The following is a 23,092-nucleotide window of genomic DNA, read 5'->3' as shown; positions in this document are numbered from 1 at the left end:
ATTCATCCCATCATCTATACCCATCCTGTTGGCACCAACCAACAGATCGCCACAGGACTGACCAGAAAATTGCTCATATCCTTAAAGTTTCTTCTGTAGGGTCTAACTCTGAATAAACTATGTCGACTGCTGGGTTTTCCAGCCATTAATCTTTTTTTCTGGTTTACCAAACACAAACACAAATAATTCTTGGGTTGTTTCAATGTCTAGGGTTGCAACCTTTGCATTCTTTATATATTTAATTTTGTACACTTTAAAAAGCAATGTTTTCTGTGTAACAGGCTGCCCTGGTCCATAGTCCCTTTGAACACCCCTGTGGTCAGGGATCCAAAGAAGTCTGACTCACACTTTCAGGTCAATACATCCACAGGTCACAGCACAAGTCAGGGAGGAGGCATCTACCTGAACAGAGATCACTGCTGTGCCCCCCATGCTGATACAGGGGTCTCTGCACCAGCATCCCATGGGAGTTGCTACACCAGGATCCCTGCCTGAGCTGCCAGAACAGGCACAGCAAGGGGAGCAGTGAGCAAGAGACACGGAAAGGAGATTAGTGAGAGGCAAGCAGAAGAGGAAAGGGATAGGAAAGGCCATGAGGCTCAGATACCAACCTGTGACTGGAGGTTGCTTAGCCCAGCAGGTTACAAGAAAACACTGTGGCACTGCTATTACATCTACAGATGTGTCTTCTCCTCCTGGTGAAACAGCCAACTCCCTGAAGGCTGCTGTAAGCCACACCGAAAGCCACAGATGCCCAACTGGACAACCAGGGGCTGGATCTGTTGCTGAAGTGTTATAAAACCAGCAGAGTCTTTAGCAAAGGCTGGTCCTCAGCTGTGAACTGTGCTTGCTCTCGGTGGTGATATGACTGTGCTGTTTACAAGAAGCACAAACTCATTTGCCGTGTTCTCAGATTCACAGAATCACAGAATGGTTTGGGTTGGAAGGCACCTCAGAGATCATTCCAGTTCCAGCCCTCAAATTAATAGATTGCTGGAAATGAAAGCCAGCACCTTAAATATTACCAGGCTCGTGTTTACAACCAGCTGCACTCTAAGAATGATGCCATTAGAAGGAAACAGCCGCCGATGCTCGTTCTGTTTAGAAACAATCCCCACATGCCTCCCTGAGAGGTGTGTGGTTTGCAGTTGGTAGCTCTGGCTGCAAAACCTCATGACCCACAGGTGAGACTTCCTTAATTAGCTACTTGTGTATTTTCTTAATTAGATACTTCATCATTCATCCAGGTAGGATGACTCTTAGGGTAAGGTGATGGATATTTAGGAGTATCAGCACAGGAGAGTACACCCATTCAGCTGCCATGAACCTTGACATGCAATATCAGAGCAATCATGATTGAGAGATAGTGAGTAGTTTTCTCTCTGAAAAACAAGTGAGGACAACCCCACGAGGTGGGTTTATTGAGAGGGAAAGAAATAGGTCAGGAACAAGAACCAGGTTACGATTTCCTGGTCAGTGGTTACTGTAAGAGCAGAGCTGGTGATACACGAGAGTGAGCAGAAAACGCCTCCAGGGGTTTGCTCTGCACTGCATGGTGAGTTTGGTGGTCATAACGAAACAGCTGCTGCCACAAATGAGTACAAATGCCTGTAACTGAGTGAGACTGTAATGGACTGTCGAGCCAGCTCCCAGCGACCCACAGGGCAGAGAATACACCTGATCAGCAGAAAAGCACCAAAGGAATCATCACAGAATCATAGAATCATAGAATCATAGAATCATAGAATCATAGAATCATAGAATCACAGAATGGTTTGGGTTAGAAGAGACCTTAAAGATCATCTAGTTCCAAACCCCCTTGCCATAGGCAGGGAAACTTTCCACTAGACCAGCTTGCTCTAGGTCGAGTCCAACCTGGCCTTGAGTTGTTTAGACCCAACAACTCACCTGACCTACTCCGGGGAGGATCTAATTTTAAGTGGTTTCTGTGCAGTCAAAATGAAATATGAGAATGCATTCACACAGGTTTGCCCTGATTTAAATGCAGGGGAAAAAGGAAATAGAGGCTTAAAACCTCCACCAACAGAAATCAAAGTCAGAGGTCTGAGAGTCTGGCTCAGCTCTGGGTAAAAGATGAAGTAATGTCAAAAAAAAGCAAAATTGCAGCAATTTGATAAAATAATAAATAATTATAGAATCACAGAATATCCTGAGTTGGAAGGGACACACAAGGAGCATCGAGTCCAGCTCCTGAACACTGAGTCCTTTCAGTCCCTGCTCCTTGTGCAGCCAAGGGAGAGAAAGGGCAATTCTTCCTTTCCTAAAGTAGGACATCCCAGCTCAGCAGACAATCCTGCCCTGCAGGTACAATTCCTCGTTCCCTTGATGGGGAGGGATCCTCTTCCACCACATCAATCCCAGCACCTATTATTTAGCTGGCTAAAGATCAGCAAGATGAAGCCATCTTGTATTTCCTTGCATTCCTGCTCAGCCAGCCATCCAGCTGGTGGAGAAGGGTGCTTGTCAGGATGACTTCTTGTCTGGAAGACGATAGGACAGGCTCCCAAATTCCAGCTGCAGCCTTGGAATGTGATATCTCCCATCTCATTTCCCACCATCCCCAGAGACCATCCCCAAGGTCTGGAGAACCTGGCTCCATTGCCATCTCCCCCAGTGTTGCCTATAGAACCTCCCTTTACTCCTTTCAGCCTCTTTTTTTGCATCTTTTCATCTATTTAGGCCGCAAATTCTCTTCTGCTCACTCTTACTCATATCACTGTACCGGAAAATGCCTGATCTTTGCTGAAATCTCTTGGTGCTACTGCAGCACAAACCCATTCTCTGTGTCTGCTTTCATTTTGAGCTACCACAAAACAAGTTTTTTTAAATAAAATATGATTTTTTATTCAGCAGATAAGTTATTGAATAAATACAGGTTAAAATTATCCTTTTTTTTTTGTACTCTGAGCACACACAAAGCCATAAATACAGTCATAAATAGAAGACATAAATAGAATTATAAATATTTGATTGACACAGATAATATCTTAGTGAGCAGGGGTGGCCAGAGAAGGGAAAGGGGTAGGGGACGAGTAAGGGAAGGAGAAGGTGCAAGAGGAGGAATTTTTTATGGCAGTGCTGGTAGGTATGTATTCATTAGGGCAACTTACTGCCAAGGACAACTTTTGCAAATATAACTCCTTTGACTCACCAAACTGATAAAAACTACAATGAAAAATAAATTCAAAAAAGCACTGCTTTACCCTCTCACTGCTTGGGGTCACAAACAAAGCTTTTTCTCCATCCTTCTCCCTCCCCTCCATCACCAGCTACCAGCAATTCCCATTCTAAAATCCATCAAGCAACAACAGCTGAATCATGAGGTAATTTCAAGAGGTAATTTGTTCAGATTTGGAAGGGCAATGTCGGGTTGAATTCCTGGGATTCGCGGTGGGCACCTGTGGGATCTCACCAGAGGGGTGTCTGTAGGATTTATTGCTTCTTCCCAGTGTGGCCTGCCCTAGTAATTCCTCCTAGGAGTGGTGGTGGATGACTGGAGTGACACAGGTGCAGCCCACGGTGATGACCTTCTTCTCCAGGCGGTAGGTGGGCCGGCAGCCCTGCTGCTCCCGCCGCAGGACCAGGATCTCCTGCTTGATGGGGACGGAGTTGAGGCTGTGGTCCTCCTGCCCCAGGGGGCTCACACAGCCAGAGAGGCGGCACTGGGCATCAGCAATCACCTGGGGGAAGCGGTTGGGATCCTTGTCGAGCCTGGGGATGGGCACACAAAAAGGGATTTATGTCTTTGCACAGCACGGGTTGGCAGGATCTTCTTGTTCATCTCCATGGAAGCACCTTACTGTTCACCTGCGCATCCTCACTATGAGACCTGGCCAAATAATTTCCCTGTCCTCAACATTTTTTAGAATTATTTCCTAGAAATGGAATCAGTTTTGGGAGGGTAACACTGCTGTATCGTTCTTTGGGAATTGGGAATGGAGAGGAGCTGAGTTAAATTCAGAACTGATTGCAATTGCACAATTCATTTTTTTAATGGTTTTTTAAATGGTTTTAATTTCAGAATTCAGAAACTTCTTTCAGTTTGGAAAATTTAGAATTACAGTGGACTGACATCATTCTTTTCCCAGAGGAATAATTACTTTCATCATCATTTCAACCCCATGCAGTGCTATGGGCTAGAGGCAGATTGGCTGGAAAGCTGGAAAAGGACATGAGGGTGCTGGCTGACAGTGGCTGAACATGAGCCAGGTGTGCCCAGATGGCCAAGAAGGCCAGTGGCACCTGAGCTGTATCAGCAATAGTGTGGCAGCAGGGCCAGGGCACTGCCCATCCCTGTGCTGGCACTGCTGGGGCACCTCCAGTGCTGGGGGCAGCTCTGGGCCCCTCAGACAAGAGAGACATTGAGGGGCTGGAGCGTGTCCAGGGAAGGGAACAGAGCTGGGGAAGGATCTGGAGCACCAGGAGCAGCTGAGGGAGCTGGTGGGGGCTCAGCCTGGAGAAAAGGAGGCTCAGGGGGGACCTTCTCTATCTCTCTGACTCTCTGACAGGAGGGTGGAGCCTGGTAGAGATCAGGCTCTGCTCCCAAGGAACACGTGACAAGAGGAGAAGGCCTCCAGTGATGCCAGGAGCGGTTCAGATTGGATATAAGGAAAAATTTCTTCCCCAGAAGGGTTGACCAGCCCTGGCACAGCTGCCCAGAGCAGTTGTGGAATCACCATCCCTGAAGGGGTTTAAAAGCTGTATAAATGTGATACTTGGGGACATGGTTTAGTGGTGGCTCTGGTAGTGCTGGGGGAATGGTTGGACTTGATGATCTTAGAGGTATTTTCCAACCTAAAGGGTTCTGTGATTGACACAGGCTGACAAGATGATTAGAAACCTTTCCAGTGAAGTCCCTTTGCACTTCAGTTGGTCTTGGAGAAATCTCACACAACATCAAAAATCAGCATATGTCAAGAAGTGTTTGCAATATTTACAGGACTCTGGGCATATGCTGAGAAACAGCCATCGTTTGCCCCCAAAAAATCCTCTTTGTACACAGACATCACAATTTAGATAACAAATAAACAGTTTACCTGTAATCCCAAGGAGCGAGAGATCGGTTCCTGACATCATGGACCATCCTAAAGGCATGATGTGACTTGCTGATACGAATGTTGACTTCCACTGCTGTGGGGAATTTGAGATCCTTTTGGTTCAGGCAATCTTCACTCAGCCTCACAGAGGCACTGGCCTTTCTGGAACTTACAGTGAGTGCTAGAACCAGCACCAAAACCAGTGATCTGAACTGAGAGAGAGGAAAGTTGTCTTAGTTCTGTCCAGGCAAGAAAGGCAGAGCAGAAAAAGCCAAGTGTTGACTTGACTGGACTATCAATGGACTATCTTCATACTTATATTTGGGTGAGAAGGGCCAGCAGGAACAAACAGCACAACACCGCAAATAAAACTCATCAGAACAGGCGCTTAAATCTGATTTAAATTCTGATTCATAGTTGGCTTTGCACCAAGAAGAGCATCCCTCAAACAAGCTGCAAAAGGTCCTCCTCCACAGTCACACAGCACTGTCTTATGATCTACAAAGGAGGGTAAGGACTGAGCTGACCTTGTGCCTTAGAAATCCAGCAAGAAATCCAGCAAGAAATCCAGTTTCTCAGGACAGTAAAGACTGGCCACCCTCATCTGCTGGAAATAACCCTTTTCCCAAGGAAATCTGAGATTCTCAGGCCATCTCCAGTAGAGAGAGCTTTAGTGACTCACAGAGTCATAGAATATCCTGAGTTGGAAGGGACCCACAAGGATCATCAAATCCAACTCCCAAAAAGAAGACAAAATAAATGAAGAGGCTTTAAGGAAATCACAGGAGCTGATTGTGCTGCAAATGCTACTCAGGTTGAAATTTAAATTCATGGACATTCACTGAAATTTCAGCAATTTTTATAGCATGTTATCTGAGAAAAGGACTGTCTCCCCCAAGTGCTGATAACTAAGAGATAAATAAATCATAAATAGTCCACCATATCCTTGTCACTCAAACATCAAACACAGCTGCATCAGGCGGAATCAGCATCCCATTCAGCTCCCACCAGGACCAAAAGGGTTTCTTGTAGAAATCACAGGACCTGTACTGTTTTCTCTCTTGCAGAAAATATTTCTTAACCCTTATATTAACTGTAAGTACTTACCACAGCAGTGTAGCTGGAAAAAGCCATGGCAACCTCTCTGTTGCTTTGGGTGGATACACAGGGTGACAAGGCACGAGAGTTCTCCTTCTCTGAGGCCCCTTCCACCTACTTGTGTCTCAAAGACAGTTGTGATCTCCTTTTTATAGCAAAGTTCAGCCACTACCACCCTTTCCATTGCAGCACAGCTGCCTTACCTGACCTGAGGTTAAGAGCTGAATATTTCATTTCCTAGCCCACTTCCTTCCATCTACCCCCAAAAAGGGGAGGGCAGACACTACCACCAGAATCCCAAATTAGCCAATACTATTTCTTCAGGCAGATAAAGAGATAAGGAAAGAAAAAGAGCAAAAAAAAATTGTTCAGGCAGGTTTTTTTTTACTGCCTCCCACCCCCTCTTTCTAATAATAATGTTCTTTCACCACAAACACATGTGTGGATGCACTTCCACGTGCCTCACACAAACCAGACGGCAGAGATGAGCAAGCTGCAAAGCCAGGCACCCAGCAAGGCTTTCAAAATGAGGACAGCACATGGGACTTCACCATTTCACCTCCCTTGGCCCCAGCTGCACAATTCATCCCCACCTGGTCTTGGGGTTCCCTATGTCTTGCAAGAACAGAGCAGGGGAAGAATCGGAGCTACAGGGAATTCCTCCTGGGAGACCTTAGAGCACCAGGACCTGGGATGTCTCTCCGTTTCACTGCTGAGGTTCTGTGTTGACATGCTCTGGAGAGCTCCACAAAAAGCTCTGCTCTCTTTGAAAGGCCCTGTAAGGGCCCTGAGGGCACTGATCACCCCTGATGGCCTCAACCACCATCAGCAGGGCCCCCATTCCAGATCAGCTTTGACTCCAGTGCCTGCCTGAGCTGTGCTGTCAGAATGCTGCTTTCCTGTCCCTTCTCTGGCCTTGCCAACTGGGTGGACCTTGGAGCAGCATTTCTCCTGGATGGACTCCTTGGACATTCATGGTGGGGAATGGAAATGGGGAAGGGGCTGGAGCACCAGGGGCAGCTGAGGGAGCTAGAGGGGCTCAGCCTGGAGAAAAGGAGGCTCAGGGAGGACCTTCTCCCTCTCTGCAACTCCCTGACAGGAGAGTGTAGCCAGGTGCTGGTCAGGCTCTGCTCCCAGGCAATATGTGACAGGACAAGAGGACATAGTCTCAAGCTGTGCCAGGGGAAGTTTAGGTTCTACGTTAGCAAGAATTTCTTCTCAAAAAGGGTAATTAGACATTGGAATGGGCTTCCCAGGGAAGTGGTGGAGTCCCCATCCCTGGAGGTGTTCAAGGAAAGACTGGACGTGGCACTCAGTGCTCTGGTGTGGTTGACAAGGTGGGAATTGGTCAAAGGCTGAACTCGATGATCTGAGAGGTCTCTGCAGAGAAAAGCCCTGAGAGAAATGTTTCCCAAAGCCATGTAGCCCAGCTAGAAGCAGAGGACTGAAGTGTAGGACTCCTCACCCCAATTCATTTTCAGTCCTCCAGGAAATCAACAGGTTCATTACATTTTCGGTCCTACAGAAAATCAGAATCCTCTTACAAATCTGTGTAATTTTCCTGTGAGAAGGGACTAGTCTGGTCTGAATAATACCAGCAGAAATCTCCATCAACTGATGCTTTACATCACTGCAGGATGTTGTCATGATTTTGTGGTCTGAATCAACTCTCAGCTCAGAGACCGGAGACTCTTCTCACATAAGTTTTTCACATTTCAGGTTACTATGTTTACCTGAAGTAACACAAATCCTGTGACACATGTTCCTATTCTGACTGTTCTGTGTATTCACCAGCACATCTACTGAGATCCGACACTGAGCATTGAAGACCAAAAGAGGGAAGAATTACCAGAAATCCACCTTTTTTAACCCAGAATCTGACCTCCTTTTTTTCCCCTGAATGCTTGTCGTGAAAGGAAAGGGCATTGCCATGAAAAATGGGTTGGACTGTGCAGGAACAGGGTTAAGTGGAAACTGTTACCTGTGATGAAGCAATGACGTCACGCCAAACACCAGGTTATGAGCCCCCATCACCACTTTCCACTTACAACTTGTGCCTTCAGCAGCCTGTAAATTCAGCAGGGATTCCCTCTTTGACACGAAATTTCCTATAATTGAACTTGTCTTTCACTGAAGTTCACTGAAAATTTGATTGAAAGGAGTCACCGAACACAAATCATTAGAAGGGAGGAAAAATACTCGTATTCATGGAATCACAGAATGGTCTGGGTTGGAAGGGACCTTATAGATCATCTAGTTCCACCCTCCTGCCTTGGGCAGGGACACCTTCCACTATCCCAGGTTGCTTCAAGACCCATCCAACCTGCCCTGGAAGACTTCCAGGGATGGGGCAGCCACAGCTTCTCTGGACAACCTGTGCCAGGGCCTCACCAACCCCACAGGGAAGAATTTCTTCCTTAAATTAGGAATATATAGTTATCTCAAAAAGCTGTTCACTCCCACACATCGCAGCCTTGGAGCAGGGATTGGGACTTGGAAATAAACTATAAAATTTTAATTTCACTTAAAAGAATTCTTCTACTCTTGAGTTACTATAAGGAAACCCCACTGTTTGCACTGCAGGATTTGTTGCACGCAGGTTCAAGTTTTCACAGCACTTCAGGCATAAGAAATGCCTCATTTCAGGTTGGGCTTCGACTACAGAATCACAGAATAGTTTAGGTTGGAAGGGACCTTAAAGCTCACCTCATTCCAAGCCTCTGCCAGGGGCAGGGACATCTTTCACCAGATCAGGTTGCTCAGAGGACCTTCCGTAGCCTGCAGCAGCAAAGGGTTGGGATTGCAGCCTCTGAAAGCTCTAGATGTCAGGATTGAATGAATATTTCAGGGTGAGGTGGCTGCAGCACAGGGCAGGGCTTGTACTCCAGCAGCTTGCTCCTGCCTCTCTGGCCACCTCAGGTTTTACCCTTCTGACGTGTGACACCACAAGATCACCTTCTGGTTTAGAGCTCTGACCGATCACATCCACGCAGGAGTTACTCTGGGCAGGGTTTGCTCACAGGGCTTTATCACACCAGCAAGATTCATGGCCAAGTGCAGACCAGAGCCAAGACATGTGAATGGAAAATACCAAAATTTGAGGGGAAATGGGGCTGCCAGGTGTGCCACAGGTACCACCAGTGGAAACCTCTGCATGGGAATGTTGCTCCAGCACAACAGTGACCACAGCTCTGTGTTAGAGCTGTGGGACCTCAGAGGGACCAGTGGCACCTCTGGGCTCCCTCCACAGGTCAAGGACAAACCTCATTTTCGGCTGTCACCCCCTGAGCCTTCATCATGCTTTGGTCAGAGCTGTGGGATGAGTGGGAGGCAGGGCTTACATGATGCTGATGGTGCTGGTGTGGGGAATTCACTCCTAATCCCTGCAGTCTGTGTTCACCTGTCCTGCAGCAGAGAGATGAAATAGCAGGGTTGATTTCTAGAATCAGTAACCCTGCAGAGAGGAGGTGGACTAAGGGTTTGAGAAATACAATACTAAGGTACAATGTGACAAGGCCCATGAAGATGCTCCAAGGGCTGGAGCACCTCTGCTATGGAGACAGGGTGGGAGATCTAGGGTTGTTCAGCCTGGAGAAGGCTCCAGGGAGACCTTAGAGCCCCATCCAGTGCTTAAAAGGGCTCCAAGAAAGTTGAAGAGAGACTTTCAACAAGGGCTTGGAGGGACAGGACAAGGCAGAAAGGCTTCCCACTGCCAGAGGGAAGGGTTAGGTTAGATATTAGGAAGAAAATCTTGTCTGTGAGGGTGGCGAGGCCCTGACAAAAGTTGCCCAGAGAAGCTGTGGCTGCCCCATCCCTGGAAGTGTTCCAGGCCAGGTTGGACAGGGTTTGGATAGTGGAAGGTGTCCCTGCCCATTGGGCAGGGACAGTTAGACTAGATGAGCTTTAAGGTCCTTTCCCACATAAATCATTCTAGGATTATATAAAATAAGGTGCCAGGGAAGTCCTGGGTGCTGGACCAAGCCCATGGCAGGACAGATGGGCTGGCTGGTGGGTGAGGCATGAGGGTAGCAATGGGCAGGCTTTATGTCAGGTCCAGAGCTGTAGCTCCTCTTCTCAATCCCATGCAGCAGGGACGAGACCAGGGAAATTATTAGGGACACGACTTGAAAGGAGGTGACAAGGAACACACATGACCAAACTCTTTGGTTGTTTTTGTTGGATTCCCTGAACTGTTACTTTTCTTACCTGTGATCTTTAATATCAAAACAAGCATGATGTCACTCAAGAAAGGCCGCACACTTCCCTCAGTAGGGATCTTCCCTATTGAGCCCCTGATATTACTCAAGCCAGGTTTCTTAGAATTACAACCTCCATTCTATTCTCTCCTTGCTTTTCTTTTAAAATGTCACACACCCCATCATCATTTTCATCCACTATGGAATTTTTAGGTTTTTTTCTCCCATCAGTAAGAACAAAGCCTGTAAATTTAATATAATAGCAAATAATATTATATAAATATTATAACAAGCGTTACCTCGTTCCCTGGGAGAAGACTAACCCCCATCTGGCTCCCCCCTCCTGTCAGGGAGTTGCAGAGAGGGAGAAGGTCCCCCCTGAGCCTTCTTTTCTTCAGGCTGAGACCCCCCCACCTCCCTCAGCTGCTGCTGGTGCTCCAGCCCCTTCCCCAGCTCCGTTCCCTTCCCTGGACACACTCCAGCCCCTCAATGTCTTTCCTGTCGTGAAGGCCCCAAAACTGAAAAACATTTTTATAATATATATTTTTTTATAATATATATAAAAATACAGCAGATGTCCATGTGGCTGAGCATCCAGGAGCTGGATGATCTCTCTGGTGGTATCCCAGATTCAGGCTGTTGGTCAGATCCAGCTGATCCCCACAAACCTCTCTGCCTGTGGGAGTTGTTTGTTTTTCCCATGTCACCAAAGGCCCCTCTCCCTTTCCAAGTTTCCAGGATAGACCGAGGTGGCCACCAGCAACCAGGGGAGGTAGACAGCCACATCCTACCACTCCAGGCTATGGGATTAATAAAATAAAGCAGATTTATCTGCCCTGGAGCTCCTCCTGGTGTCCTATCTTGGGAAATTCAGTTTCAGCGGTTCCCCAGCTGTAAGGGCAGGAAAAACACCAAATCATAGAATCATGGAATGGTTTGTGTTGGAAAAGACCTTAAAGTTCATCTCATTTGGAGCCCTGCCATGGGCAGGGACACCTTCCACTGTCTGAGGTTGCTCCAATCCCCATCCAACCTGGCTTTGAACACTTCCAGAGATGGGGCAGCCACAGCTTCTCTGGACAACCTGGGCAAGGGCCTCACCACCCTCGCAAGGAAGAACTTGCTCCCAATACCCCATCTCACCCCCCCTCTGGCAGTGGGAAGCCATTCCCCTTTGTCCTGTCCCTCCAGGCCCTTGTCCCAAGTCCCTCTCCAGCTCTCCTGGAGTCCCTTTAGGCACTGGAAGGGACTCTAAGGTCTCCCAGGAGCCTTCTCTTCTCCAGGTGAACACCCCCAGCTCTCCCAGCCTGTCTCCATCAGAGACCATCTGTGTGTTTTACTCACCTTCACCAATCTTTGCAGTTTTGAGACCAAACACTGTCTGTGGGTCTGAGGTCACCCTGGGGAAGCACAATACATCCAATCAGAGATCTTTAGGAGGCTGCAAACCTGCAAAATCCCCTCCAAACCCACTGTCATCGCTGTGTTGGATGAGAGCTCAAAAGTCCAGCTTTTATAGTTCAACAGGTCTGTCTGCAGAAGAAAAATGAGGGAACCCTCTCCCACGGACACTGAGATGCTGCCAAGATGCTGCCAAGATGCAGAGCTCCAGGTGGGCAGAGGCAGGAGCTGCCCACATTTATTGCCCACCCATCTCACAGGAATTTCTGCATGTATTTGGTCCACCAAGCCAAAGGTACATGGTGGATGGACATTCCCAAGCCCATTCCTGTGCCAAAATGGGTTGGCAGCTGCCTGAAGGCTTTGCAGAGCAGCACAGGTCCCCAGAAGGGTGCACAGCTGAATCCCCACAAGTGGGTATTTTAAATCTAAGTAAGCAGAAAGCCATGGATTAAACAATATAAACATTTTTATTTATCAAATTAAGATTTATGGCATCCAGAAACAAGAGAACATGAGTTGTGCAGGTGTCTGGGGATGGGCAGGGACAACAGCAAACAGCCAGTGCTGTTCAGGGGCTTCTCCAAAGCTTCATCTCAAACTCACCAGGATGAAAAAAGAAATTAAAAAAAACTCCCAAACCTTCAGCAGCACTGGATCACAAGCAGGAAAGACTGGTCTCACTGTGGAGTCAGCTTTTCTTAAAAGCCATCCCCAGGGAATGATTCCAGGCTGAAAGGAGGAGCAGCTGGAGATGGAACCCATCTGTGCCAGGGACACATTCCTAGGGCAACTCTTAACACCCATGTCCATCCCTGGGGGCAAAAGTCCCACCAGGATTGTGAAATCTGGAAATCAAGCTGACCATGGGCAATGGAGCATGTCCCTCCAGCACTAGGAATCATCCTCCACAAGATGGGTGGGAAAAGTAGAACCAACAAGACAGGCATTAGGCATCTTTCCTTGTGAGACAAGCAGATCTAGCCTATGCAATTGGGGAAGAAAAGGGAAAAATAAAAGCTTCACTACTAGTGGAGCTCTCACATTGCTTCTCACCACCACTACTAAATGTTGGATTCCTAAATCCAGATTTTTTCATTAAAAAAAAAAAATCCACCAAAAAGCCACCAAAGCTAAAACCAATACATTAAGAACATTGATAGTTTGCTCTTAGGTTTTTCCTTTCATCTCCTTGCAGAAACAAGCCTCTTCCCAAATGCTCCACTTTGAAGACAGTTAACAGCTTCCAGAGCTCCTAGTTTTTCTTTTGTGCCAGCAGTGCACAGAAAGGAAGTGCAGAGACTTGAGCTCGCCTAAGTCCAGCTCAGCCAGATGAAGGATTCAGGAGAGAGCTGAAGGCAAACACAGAGAGTCTCCAGACTGAGAGTCCACAAAAACTTGGGATCTTCCACCCAGAGGCTCAGATTAAGAAGATAATGTCATCAGACACCATGATCTGGTTGTCATCCTGCATGTGGGCCAAGGCCCCCTTCACCTCAGCCAGCGAGAAGGGCTCGGGGTTGTCGCGGTTGATGGACTCCATCACATTCTTCAGACCCACAGACTGGGCGTGGGAAGCTTTGAAGACCTCCAGGAGAGCAGCCTTGAACGCTTTCAACCTGGTCAGAGGAGAAGTAATCAGCCTTAGAGACCACACACAAGTCTTTCCCCTCCTTCCCAGCCCAGGATGCCACAGCCCTTCCCCATTCCAGAAGCAGCACTCGGCAGGAAAGCCAAAACTGGAGCTGGGAGCACCACAGATGCATCTCCAGCAATGGGACAACAGCTTGGACCCACTGAGGGGGGTGGACATGCAGGGGTAGACTCCTCTTCCAGCCCCCACTCACCTTGGCTCAGCCAACTCCACCTTCTTCTCTTCCCCAGTGGCCGAGGCTTCGGGTGTCTTTGGAGTGTGTGCCTGAACTGGAGCAGAAGGAAGAGTTACCTTCACCCTGCCTGGTGTCCAAGCACCCAGACAGCAAAAGCTCTTGGCCTCAGGATGGGGCGGGTGACACCAACCTGCCTCCCAATATTGCTATTTCTGCAGCACTTTGGAAGTGAGTGGAAAAGAATTAAACAGCAACAGAATTATGGAATGTCTTGGGTTGGAAGGGACTTGAAAGATCTTCTCGTTCCAATCCCCTGAAACAGGCAGGGACACCTTCCACTAGACCAAGCCCCAAGCCCCATCCAACCTGGCCTTGAACACTTCCAGGGATGGAGCAGCCACAGCTTCTCTGAGCAACCTGCACCAGGGCCTCACCACCCTCACAGGGAAGATTTTCTTCCCAATATCCCATCTAACCCTGTCCCACACAGACAGGTTTATCTGGATTTGTGGCACTGGATGGTGGCTGCACCATGCCAGGGACCCCAGGAACAGAAGCACTGCTGCTCCCCAGGCTGTGCAGCCCCACCAGGGCTCAAGGCAGCAGCACCCTCAAGAGCCACGTGCCACCAAAACCCGAGGGACTCACCCTGTGGCATCTCCTCCTCGGCGTCACTGAAGTCGTAGGGGTCGTAGGAGCCTTCTTCGCCTTCCGTGCGTGCCTTCTTCCTCCTGGGAGAGGGGACAGGTCAGCCCTGCTCCAGCTGAACTCCCAGAAAAAATGGAGTGCAGGAGCCCATGCCCTGAGCTTCTGGAGGTGTCTGTCCAGGAACTCACAGGGTAGCTATGGCTCATAGGTAACCCACCCTATGGCCACAGATCCTTGCCCATGGCACAGGACCCAGCTGGCAGCAGTCCCAAGGGTTGTGGCTGTTATGGAATCACAGAATGGTTTGGCTTGGAAGGAACATTAAAGCTCATCTCGTTCCAACATTCTGCCACCTTCCAGTAGACCAGGCTGCTCCAAGCCCCATCCAACCTGGCCTTGAACATTTCCAGGGATTTTTCTGAGCACCTTGTGCCAGTGCTTCAAATCTTTGGACATGGCCATCCAGTCAGTTCCTTATCCATGAAATAATCATATCCCTCTACTACAAATTGGGGGTGACAATCCACCTGGCTCAGTAAAATCTGGATTATTCCCCCAAGGCCAGCACTGCCCGTGGCAACCTCAGAAGGGGCTGATGCCCTTTGCATGACGTCCCTCCCTTGCTCTGGCTCCTACCTCCTCGTCCTGCGCTCCTCCTTGGGCTGTGACTCCTCATCCTCCTCCTTCTCAGTCTCTGAGTCCTCCTCCACCGGCTTTCTGCGCTTCTTCTCCTTCTCCAGCACCTGTGTGGCAAAGGCAGGATGGACCAAGCCCCGTTTTCCACTCAAGTTGCTTTTACGGGACCAAACCCAAGGACCCAAGATCCCACCATGGTGGCCTCATCCCACATTATGTCCAGGAAAGGTTGCACCAGCAGCCCAGGGTGCTCAGCCTGCACCAAGCCCAACCTTTCCAATGAAAACCCCAGGATCCCCCAGGAGCAGAGGGACACCTTTCCCTCACCTTTTTGAAGTAGGCGAACTGCACCAGCTCCAAAGCTGCCTCAGCATCCTGCAGATCCACAGTCTTGTTCATCCTGGCCTTGGCATGGGCTGTGGAGAGGCGGATCAGGGTCTCCAGGGTCCGGGCCGTGATGGGGGAGGTCTGAGGAGAGAGAGGGAGGTGTCTCCGTGAGACTGACCCACACCACAGCATCCAAGGTGGGAAACACTCATAAAGGACAGAGAGGAGTCTGTGCCTCAGTTTCCCTCCTCCTGGCCCAGCAGGGAGCTGCTCCCAGGGCTCACCCTGGCGATGTCCGAGTTCATCTGGCTCTGGCTGCGCAGGCGGGAATACTCCTCCGCGATGTAACTCGCCGCCTCCTCGGTCAGCACGGGCTTGATCATCTTGGCTACATGGATGTACTTCCTCATGAACTGCATGCTGACGATCTTCTCCCTGTGGGAACACACGTACACCTGCGTTCTCCAAGGCGGGGATGGGCCTTCCAACCGCTTTTTTCCCCACCCTTCAGGGGCATCCAGGTGTGTAGGGAATTCAGCTCCAGATGTTCCCCACCTTCCTGGCACAAGAGATCAAGCCCAGAGCAAGGTTCCCTTGGCATCCTGCCCACGTACCTCCCCCTGGACCACTGCTGGCAACGGCAATCAGTCACTGCCTGGATACTCAAGCCAAACCCATGAACCCACAGTGCTGGAAACCCCCAGAGAGCCCCAAGGGACGTGGGATGAAGGACTCACTTGCGGCGGTTGGGCCCGTGCAGGAGGTCATCGTGTTTCTCATACACCTGGAGCTCCTGCTCCTCCTCCTGCGTGAAGTCGGGGTCATCCGTGGCCAGGATCTCCACAGCGCTGCCCAAAGGCATGGCTGGAGAGGGAAGTGTCACAGAGAACAGGTTTTTAGTCTCTGGAACAAATTCTAAAAGCCACCAAAACCAGTCCCCTGCAAAGGCAGAGGTGCTGAGCCCTAAGAGATGCCACCAAGGGGTGACAACCCACCAAGGAGGGAGACAGGAGCAAGCCAAGGTTACAAGGGACTCACCATCCCCGTCCTGCTCGTTGGGGTTGCGGTAGCGGTGCATCCGCAGGACGTGGTCCGAGATCTCCCTGTCCTGCTCGGGGTCCATCTGGTCCAGCACGATGAAGAGCAGGTCGAAGCGGGAGAGCAGAGAGTCCTGCAGGCCGATGTTCTCCATGGGCGTCTTGTACTGGTCGTACTGTGGAAGGACGTGAGGGGTTACGGGAGACCCTCATGGGCCGGCCCTGGCTGCCAGGGAGGCTGGAGGGACCTCCTCTGGCCAGGCCTGAAGGGATGGATAGGTGTCCTGGCAGCTGGACACCACACCAAAGCCAGCCTGCTGCAGCAGTACAGCTGCTTTTCCCCATCCTGCAAGGCGGCTGTAGCTCTCATTTCCAAGGAAAACAAATATTTTTCATGATCCCAGATCAGACACCAAGACTGAGACTCATCACCAGGATGAGGGTCCAGTGCCCTGCCCCAGACACCCAGGCAGAATCAAGATGAGGGGACAAACCAGGAGACTTCTCCCCTCCAGGAGAGCCATGAGCACAAACAGACAACAAACCGACAAGGTCCCATGGATCCCAACCCCAGTAAGAACCGAGTCACCAGTCTGGGCGATCTTCCGGGTTTTCCCAGCTGCCTCCCCCCAGCATCCTGCCCCAGGGAGAGGACTGACAGCAGCACTCACCCGGCCGTAGACGGGGTTGGCAGCGGCCAGGACGCTGCAGCGGGAGTTGAGCCGGGCCTGGATCCCGGCCTTGGCGATGGTGACACGGCCCTGCTCCATCACCTCGTGGATGGCCGTGCGGTCGATGTCGGACATCTTGTCGAACTCGTCGATGCACACCACGCCCCGGTCGGCCAACACCATGGCTCCCGCCTCCAGGCGCCGCTCACCTGGGATGGGGCGGGAGAAAGGAGGGTCAGTCACCATCCAGCAGCCCCTACACACCCGCCTTGCCATCCCCATCCACCCTTGGGATGAGGGTAAGCCTCAAGGAACAACCTTCAGGGTTGCCTATCTCCTGCCCAACTTGACAGCACAAAGGACACTTAGGATAAGGAGCAAGGCCACGAGAAGGAAAAAATCCAGGCTGCTGCTAGCCATGACATGGGAGACACGAAGTAGAAGAGGAGTAAAGAAGACCACCACCTAACAGAGGTGGAGAAAACATCCCAAAACATCACAACCATCACCATAAAGCTTCCGGGTGGAGCAAGTCCTACAAGCGTCACTGCAGAACGAACATTATAAAAATCACTCAAGTTGGAAAAGACCTCCCAGATCATGGAGAACAGCAGCCCTGGATCTCACAGAGTCCCTCCCAGGTGGTAATAAGCACCACCCTGATGCTCCTCACCGGTCTCAGGGTCCGTGGTGACAGCAGCAGTCAGGCCAACGCCGGAGGAGCCCCTGCCCGTGGTGGGGATGGCCCGGGGTGCTGTGCTGAGCACGTACCGCAGCAGCTGGGACTTGGCCACAGAAGGGTCTCCTGAAATGGAGAACAGCACCTTTAACAACCACATAATCACCTGGATAACAACTGAATGTCACCTGGATGCCATGTCTAGTTTGGGGGTGCTCAGAGCACGGGCGGGTGGAGCGGAAAGGGGACAGAAGTGGGTTTGTTCACTCTTCAGAAAATAAGGTACTGGATGGTTTTCTTGCCATCATCAAGAGGATGGGAGGAAATATAGAAGATGGAGGCAGAATTTTGAGAGGTGATAGTGATGGGTCAAGAGGCCAGGGGGACAGCTTGGAACACAAGAAATTCTGACTGGATGGTAGAAGAAATGTCTTTGAGGGTGGGCAACACTGGGATAGTGGCCCACAGAGGTTGTGGGACCCTCTATAATCACAAAATGGTTTGGGTTGGAAGAGACTTTAAAGATCATCCAGTTCCAAACCCTGCCATGGGCAGGGACACCTTCTACTACACCAGGCTGCTCCAAGCCCTGTCTAATCTGGCCTTGAACACTCCCAGCTTCTCTGGGCAACCTGTGCCAGGGCCTCACCACCCTCACAGCCAACAGTTCCTTCCCAACATCTCATCTAAATCTGTCCTTCTTCAGCTTAAAGCCATTCCCCCTTGTCCTGTCCCTCCAGGCCCTTGTCCAAAGTCCCTCTCCAGCTCTTTTCGAGCCCCTTTAGGCTCTGGAAGGGGCTCTAACCTCTCCCTAAAGCCTTCTTTTCTCCAGGCTGAACACCCCCAGCTCTCCTAGCCTGTCTCCAGAGCAGAGGGGCTCCAGCCCTGGGAGCATTGGCCCCTCTGGACCCATTCTAACCGTCCACAACCTTCTTGCGCTGAGGGCTCCAGACCTGCAACCTCCAGAGGTCCTGTCTAACCCCAGTTACTCCATGAAACTAAGTCTTAGAAATGTCCCTTCATCCCACCCCCTGACACCAACCAAGGGTGCCTTTGCCCAGCCCTTCCAGACCTATCAGCAAGATGTTGATGTCTCCTCGGATGCGGCTCCCGTTCTCCAGGATCTTCTCCACCCCTCCAAGCAGCATGCAGAGAATGGCCTTCTTGATGTACTCGTGCCCATGGATGCTGGGAGCCAGAGATCTGGCCAACTGGTCAAAGATATCCTAAGGCAGAAGAGGCAAAGCATGGCCCATCACACGGACTGCAGCAGGTAAGAACAAAGCAATACTTCAATAGAACATTTCAGCCCAAATTTCAGCTTATTCCTATCGCAGAGCCACACGGATGCAAACTATTTAGAAAGGAGAAGACCTTTAGCCAGAGTTTTCTTTCAGTGGGACTCTTCTGAAGTCCTGGATCATCCCGTCTCTGTCACCCAAGCAAGCACTGAAAGCAGTGAGAGCAACAATTGCTCCTCTACACACTGTAGAGCAAAGCTCTGAGCATAAGACTAGGTTGGGGTAGTATCTTGCTCTGGTTTGGGGTTTGAAGTAGAAAGAGGGGCTTCTCCTGCAGCGGAAATTCCCTGGAAACCAGCTGGCAGGGTCATGACACAGCAGAGCTGCCAGCAGGAAGGATGCTCTGCCCTGCTAGCAGCACAGAAGCAGCAACAAAAACAACAAGATCTGATCACAGCCTGAGCAGAAAACTCAAAGAAAACAAGTTGGAAAATGCAGCAACGTTGCCAAGAGGGTTCAAGAGTTACTTGCAACCCAACACCCTCCTTAGCCACATGCCAAGCTGCTCTGGCCAAAACTTCATGCCCAGACACAAGCCTGCCTTCCAGATGTGAGACCCAAATACCTTGGAGCGGCTCTTGCTGAATCTCTTGATCTTGGCCACATCAGCAGCAGAGTAGAGAGGCCGCACGTCTTTGCTCATCTGCTTCACGTGGCAGGCGATGAGGATAGTCCTGGAGAAGGGACACAGCTGTGGTCAGGTCTGCAAACCCCAGAAAGACCCCAGAGAACTTCCACTTGCTCTAGGAAGCCCTGGAGGGGGGTGGGAAGCTTCAAGAGCTGTAGCCCCCTCGATCTGACTGCTGTGCCACCAGAGAAGCATCTTTAAGAGCATCCAACCCCCTCTGGGCACAGCTGGAAGTCACAGCTACACACTGTGAGGGGAGACCTCATCACGGGCTGCAGCTTCCTCACAACTGGGCAGCCAAGGGGCAGGCACTGACCTCTGCTCTGTGGCCAGTGACAGGACTTGAGAGAATGGCTGGAGCTTTGTCAGGGGAGGTTTAGGCTGGATACTGGGAAAAGATTCTTCACCCAGAGAGAGGTTGGGCATGGAACAGGCTTCCCAGGGCAGTGGTCATTGCCCTAAGCCGTGGCCCTAAGCCAGAGCTCAAGAAGTGTTTGGGCAACACTCCTGGTGGGATTGTTAGGCCTGTCCTGTGCAGGGCCAGGAGCTGGACTCAGTGATCCTCGTGGGTCTCTTCCAATGCAGAATATTCTGTGATTCTGAGGCTGATGCTCAAGGATCAAGGTGCAAACCACTCCCAAGTGATTCAAGCCACCGTTTGCCCCAGCTCAGTGGTGGCCACCTGGCTGTCCTCGGTCTCACCTTCCAGAGATGTGACCCGACCAAACAGGGTGGGAGGGCTGAAGCCCAAAGAAGGCTCACCTGAAAGTCCCCGAGGTGTATCCCCCTTTCTTCCCTGGCAGGCAGCGGTATGTCCCCACCACCTGGATACGGTCCCCAGGCTTCACTTTGTCCACCAGGTCATCATCCAGAACCACATCCACCGAGCGTGGCAGCTGCCCCGCCGGGGCCTTCTCGGGCATCTCCTGGATGGTGATGGTCTGGTGGTCCTTGTAGACTGAGAGGCCAAACTCTGTCTCCAGGGGGTTGTTCTCTTCATCCTAAAAAGCAGGAACCCCAATAAAAAGATTAGCACCACTTTTCAGGAACACAGGGAGAAGAAGTGAGTCAGGTAAGCAGGAGGAAGACAGGCATCACCCAACACGCACGTGACTGCTGGAAAGGGCTGTTTTAGCAGGACTGAAGGCTGGGCTTTACCAGCTGACACATTCTCCCCAGAGGAACCTGCTGATGCTTCCCACAAGGCTAATTCCCCTCACCTTTGTAGGGTAGATGGCACTGGATGGGAAGGCATCCAGGGAGGTCATGTCCGTGTATCGGCGCTCAATTGTCTTCTTGGTGGCTGGGCAATAATGGACACTCCGGACGATCTTTGGACGAACCAGAGAGCCTGAGGTTGGAAAACAGAGGAGTCAGAGGCTGGGATGTCCCTCCCTTCTGTCAGCAGAGAGTCCTCAGCAGAATCTCCAACACTAAACTGCACGTGGGTCACAATTCCCTGTCAACCATGGACAGGATTTGCTGAGCTCAAAGACCAACCCAACACCCACGACCTTCTGCCAAGCCCCCTGTTCCCTGGCCCAGACTGCCAGGACGCAGAATCACAGAAGGCTTGGGTTGGAAGGGACCTGAAAGACCTCTGGGCAAAGGCCTCGCCACCCTCAAAGGGAAGAATTTCTTCCTAAGATCCAATCTAAATCTACCCTCTTTCAGTATAAAGCCATCCCCCCCTTGTCCTGTCACTCCACGTCCTTCTCAAAAGCCCCTCTCCACGCCACGACTCCTGGAGGGCTCCAGCTCTTCCACAGCAAACACCTGGTCCCACCAGCCCTGGGTTGTCCCCCCAGTCTCACACTTTGTCACGATGCCCTCCACGCAGACGATGCAGCTGAGGAAAGAGGCCGTCAGTGTCCGTGGGGACACGTGCTTGGAGCCAAAGCTGCCCTCCAGCCCGATGTAGAAGTCCTCGTACTGCTTGGCGTAGGTGGCGTCCACGGAGGCAACGAAATCCTTCAGGGCCCGCTGGAAGGCCATCAGCTCCTCAAAGGCATGGCTCAGGAGCCTGCAACACAGGGAGGTGACAATGCAGATGGATCAGCCCCTCCTGCCCTCCTCCTCAGCACTTGTCCCATTTCCCCCACGTGCTCCACAAGTAGGGAAGCACCTTAAAGTCCATCACAGCTCTGTGTGAGGTCCACTGGCACCACATTCAGAAGATGAACAAATCCAAGCACATCCGGGAAATTTCACATGTCCGGTGGGCAAGCCTGATCAAAAATATCCCGAAGCATCCTAAACAAGGCTGAGGGAGCTGTGGGTGTCCTGCCTAGAGAAGAGAAGGCTCCAAGGAGACCTTAGAGCCCCTTACAGTGCCTAAAGGGGCTCCAAGGGAGGTGGAGAGGAACTTTGGACAAGGGCCTGGAGGGATAGAACAAGAGGGAATGGCTTTCCACTGAAATAGGACAGGGTTACATGGGATATTGGGAAGAAATTCTTCCCTGGGAGGGTGGTGATGCCCTGGAAAGGTTGCCCAGAGAAACTGTGGCTGCCCCAATCCTGGAAGTGTCCAAGGCCAGGTTGGACTGGGTCTAACCAACCTGGTCTAGTAGAAGGTGTCCCTGCCCATGGCAGGGAGGTTGGAACCAGATGAGCTTTAATGTCCCAACCCCAGTCATTCCATGATTTATATCATATAACCACCTCCAGTTTGCTGCAAAAGCTTTTTGCCAAAGTTCTAAGTTTACAAGCTTGGAAGGGATGTGTCTCGTGGAGGAAAAGAGCAGGTGGACCTTTTCCATAGGATCTGGTGCATAGGACAAAGTTTGGCCCTTCCCTGCCACAATGGACCTGCAAAACCAGAGCTGGAGCTACCTCTCAGGTAGGTGCCCCCCCTGCCCACCCCCACCTGTTGGCTCTCCTCTCGTTCTTCCGCCGCAGGTCGTTGATGTTGACGAGGAGCCGGCACTGGTTGTCACTGATCATGTCCCGGACCTTGCCTTGGTAAATCCCTTGGTCTTCCTGCAAGTGGCAGCGGGGGAAAGACACAAAAAAACCAACTCATTTTGCATTCCCGCCTCTGTGAGACACCCCCCAGGAGTGATTCCTGCACAGCTTGACTCCCTTTATTCCCTGACAGGGCAACACAGGGACCAAGTGATCCCCCACCTCCCGGAGGTTCATGTGGGGGTGAAGGGGGGGGCACAGGGACCAGATACTGCCCAACTCCCAGGAAGGAAGAAGGGGAGGGTGAGGGGCACAGGGACCAAATGCTCTCCAATACCGAGGGGACATATTTGGGGGGGAGGGGTAGGCACATAGGGACCAAGTACTCTCTAACCCCCCCAGGGGTACATATTGGGGGCGAGGGGGTCACAGGGACCAAGTGCTGCCCAGTCTCAGGGGTTCAAGGGGGTCGGGGGGCAGAGGCACCAAGTGCTTCCCAACCCCGAGGATTCAAGGGGGTGGGGGGGCATAGGGACCAGGTGCTCCCCATCCCCGAGGCTAGATATTGGAAGGGGCATAGGAACCAGGTGCTCCCTAATGCTGGGGGGTCTATAGACGGGGCAGGTGTTCCCCACCCCCGAGGGGTACATATTGTGGGCGGAGAGAGCATTGAGACCAAG

At 51.0% G+C, this 23,092-nt stretch overlaps 2 protein-coding genes across 2 annotated transcripts; both read right to left on the bottom strand.

Annotated features, from left to right (window-relative positions):
- Positions 1-3,494: 3,494 nt before the first annotated feature.
- On the bottom strand, positions 3,495-6,226 carry LOC103755586 (interleukin-17F). Its single transcript, XM_008921542.2, has 3 exons — positions 6,165-6,226; positions 5,058-5,269; positions 3,495-3,732 (listed from the first exon to the last, which is right to left on the bottom strand). Exons 1-3 carry the CDS (start codon positions 6,189-6,191, stop codon positions 3,495-3,497), a joined length of 477 nt encoding a protein of 158 aa, XP_008919790.1. The 5' UTR covers positions 6,192-6,226.
- Positions 6,227-12,642: 6,416 nt separating this feature from the next.
- MCM3 (minichromosome maintenance complex component 3) lies at positions 12,643-22,649 on the bottom strand. Its single transcript, XM_029965763.1, has 17 exons — positions 22,635-22,649; positions 22,375-22,487; positions 21,323-21,531; positions 20,729-20,859; positions 20,271-20,509; positions 19,446-19,554; positions 18,652-18,805; positions 17,574-17,705; positions 16,901-17,109; positions 16,231-16,405; positions 15,930-16,056; positions 15,477-15,627; positions 15,193-15,333; positions 14,866-14,972; positions 14,230-14,312; positions 13,600-13,675; positions 12,643-13,371 (listed from the first exon to the last, which is right to left on the bottom strand). The coding sequence occupies exons 1-17, from the start codon at positions 22,647-22,649 to the stop codon at positions 13,173-13,175; spliced, it is 2,370 nt and encodes a 789-aa protein (XP_029821623.1). The 3' UTR covers positions 12,643-13,172.
- Positions 22,650-23,092: the final 443 nt, after the last annotated feature.

The sequence above is a fragment of the Manacus vitellinus genome, unplaced genomic scaffold, assembly GCF_001715985.3.
Source record: "Manacus vitellinus isolate BGI_N305 unplaced genomic scaffold, ASM171598v3 scaffold_11_pilon, whole genome shotgun sequence".
Classification (NCBI taxonomy): Eukaryota; Metazoa; Chordata; class Aves; order Passeriformes; family Pipridae; genus Manacus; species Manacus vitellinus.
The sequence above is the reverse complement of the archived record's forward strand: the minus strand, read 5'-3'. Positions and strand labels throughout refer to the sequence as shown.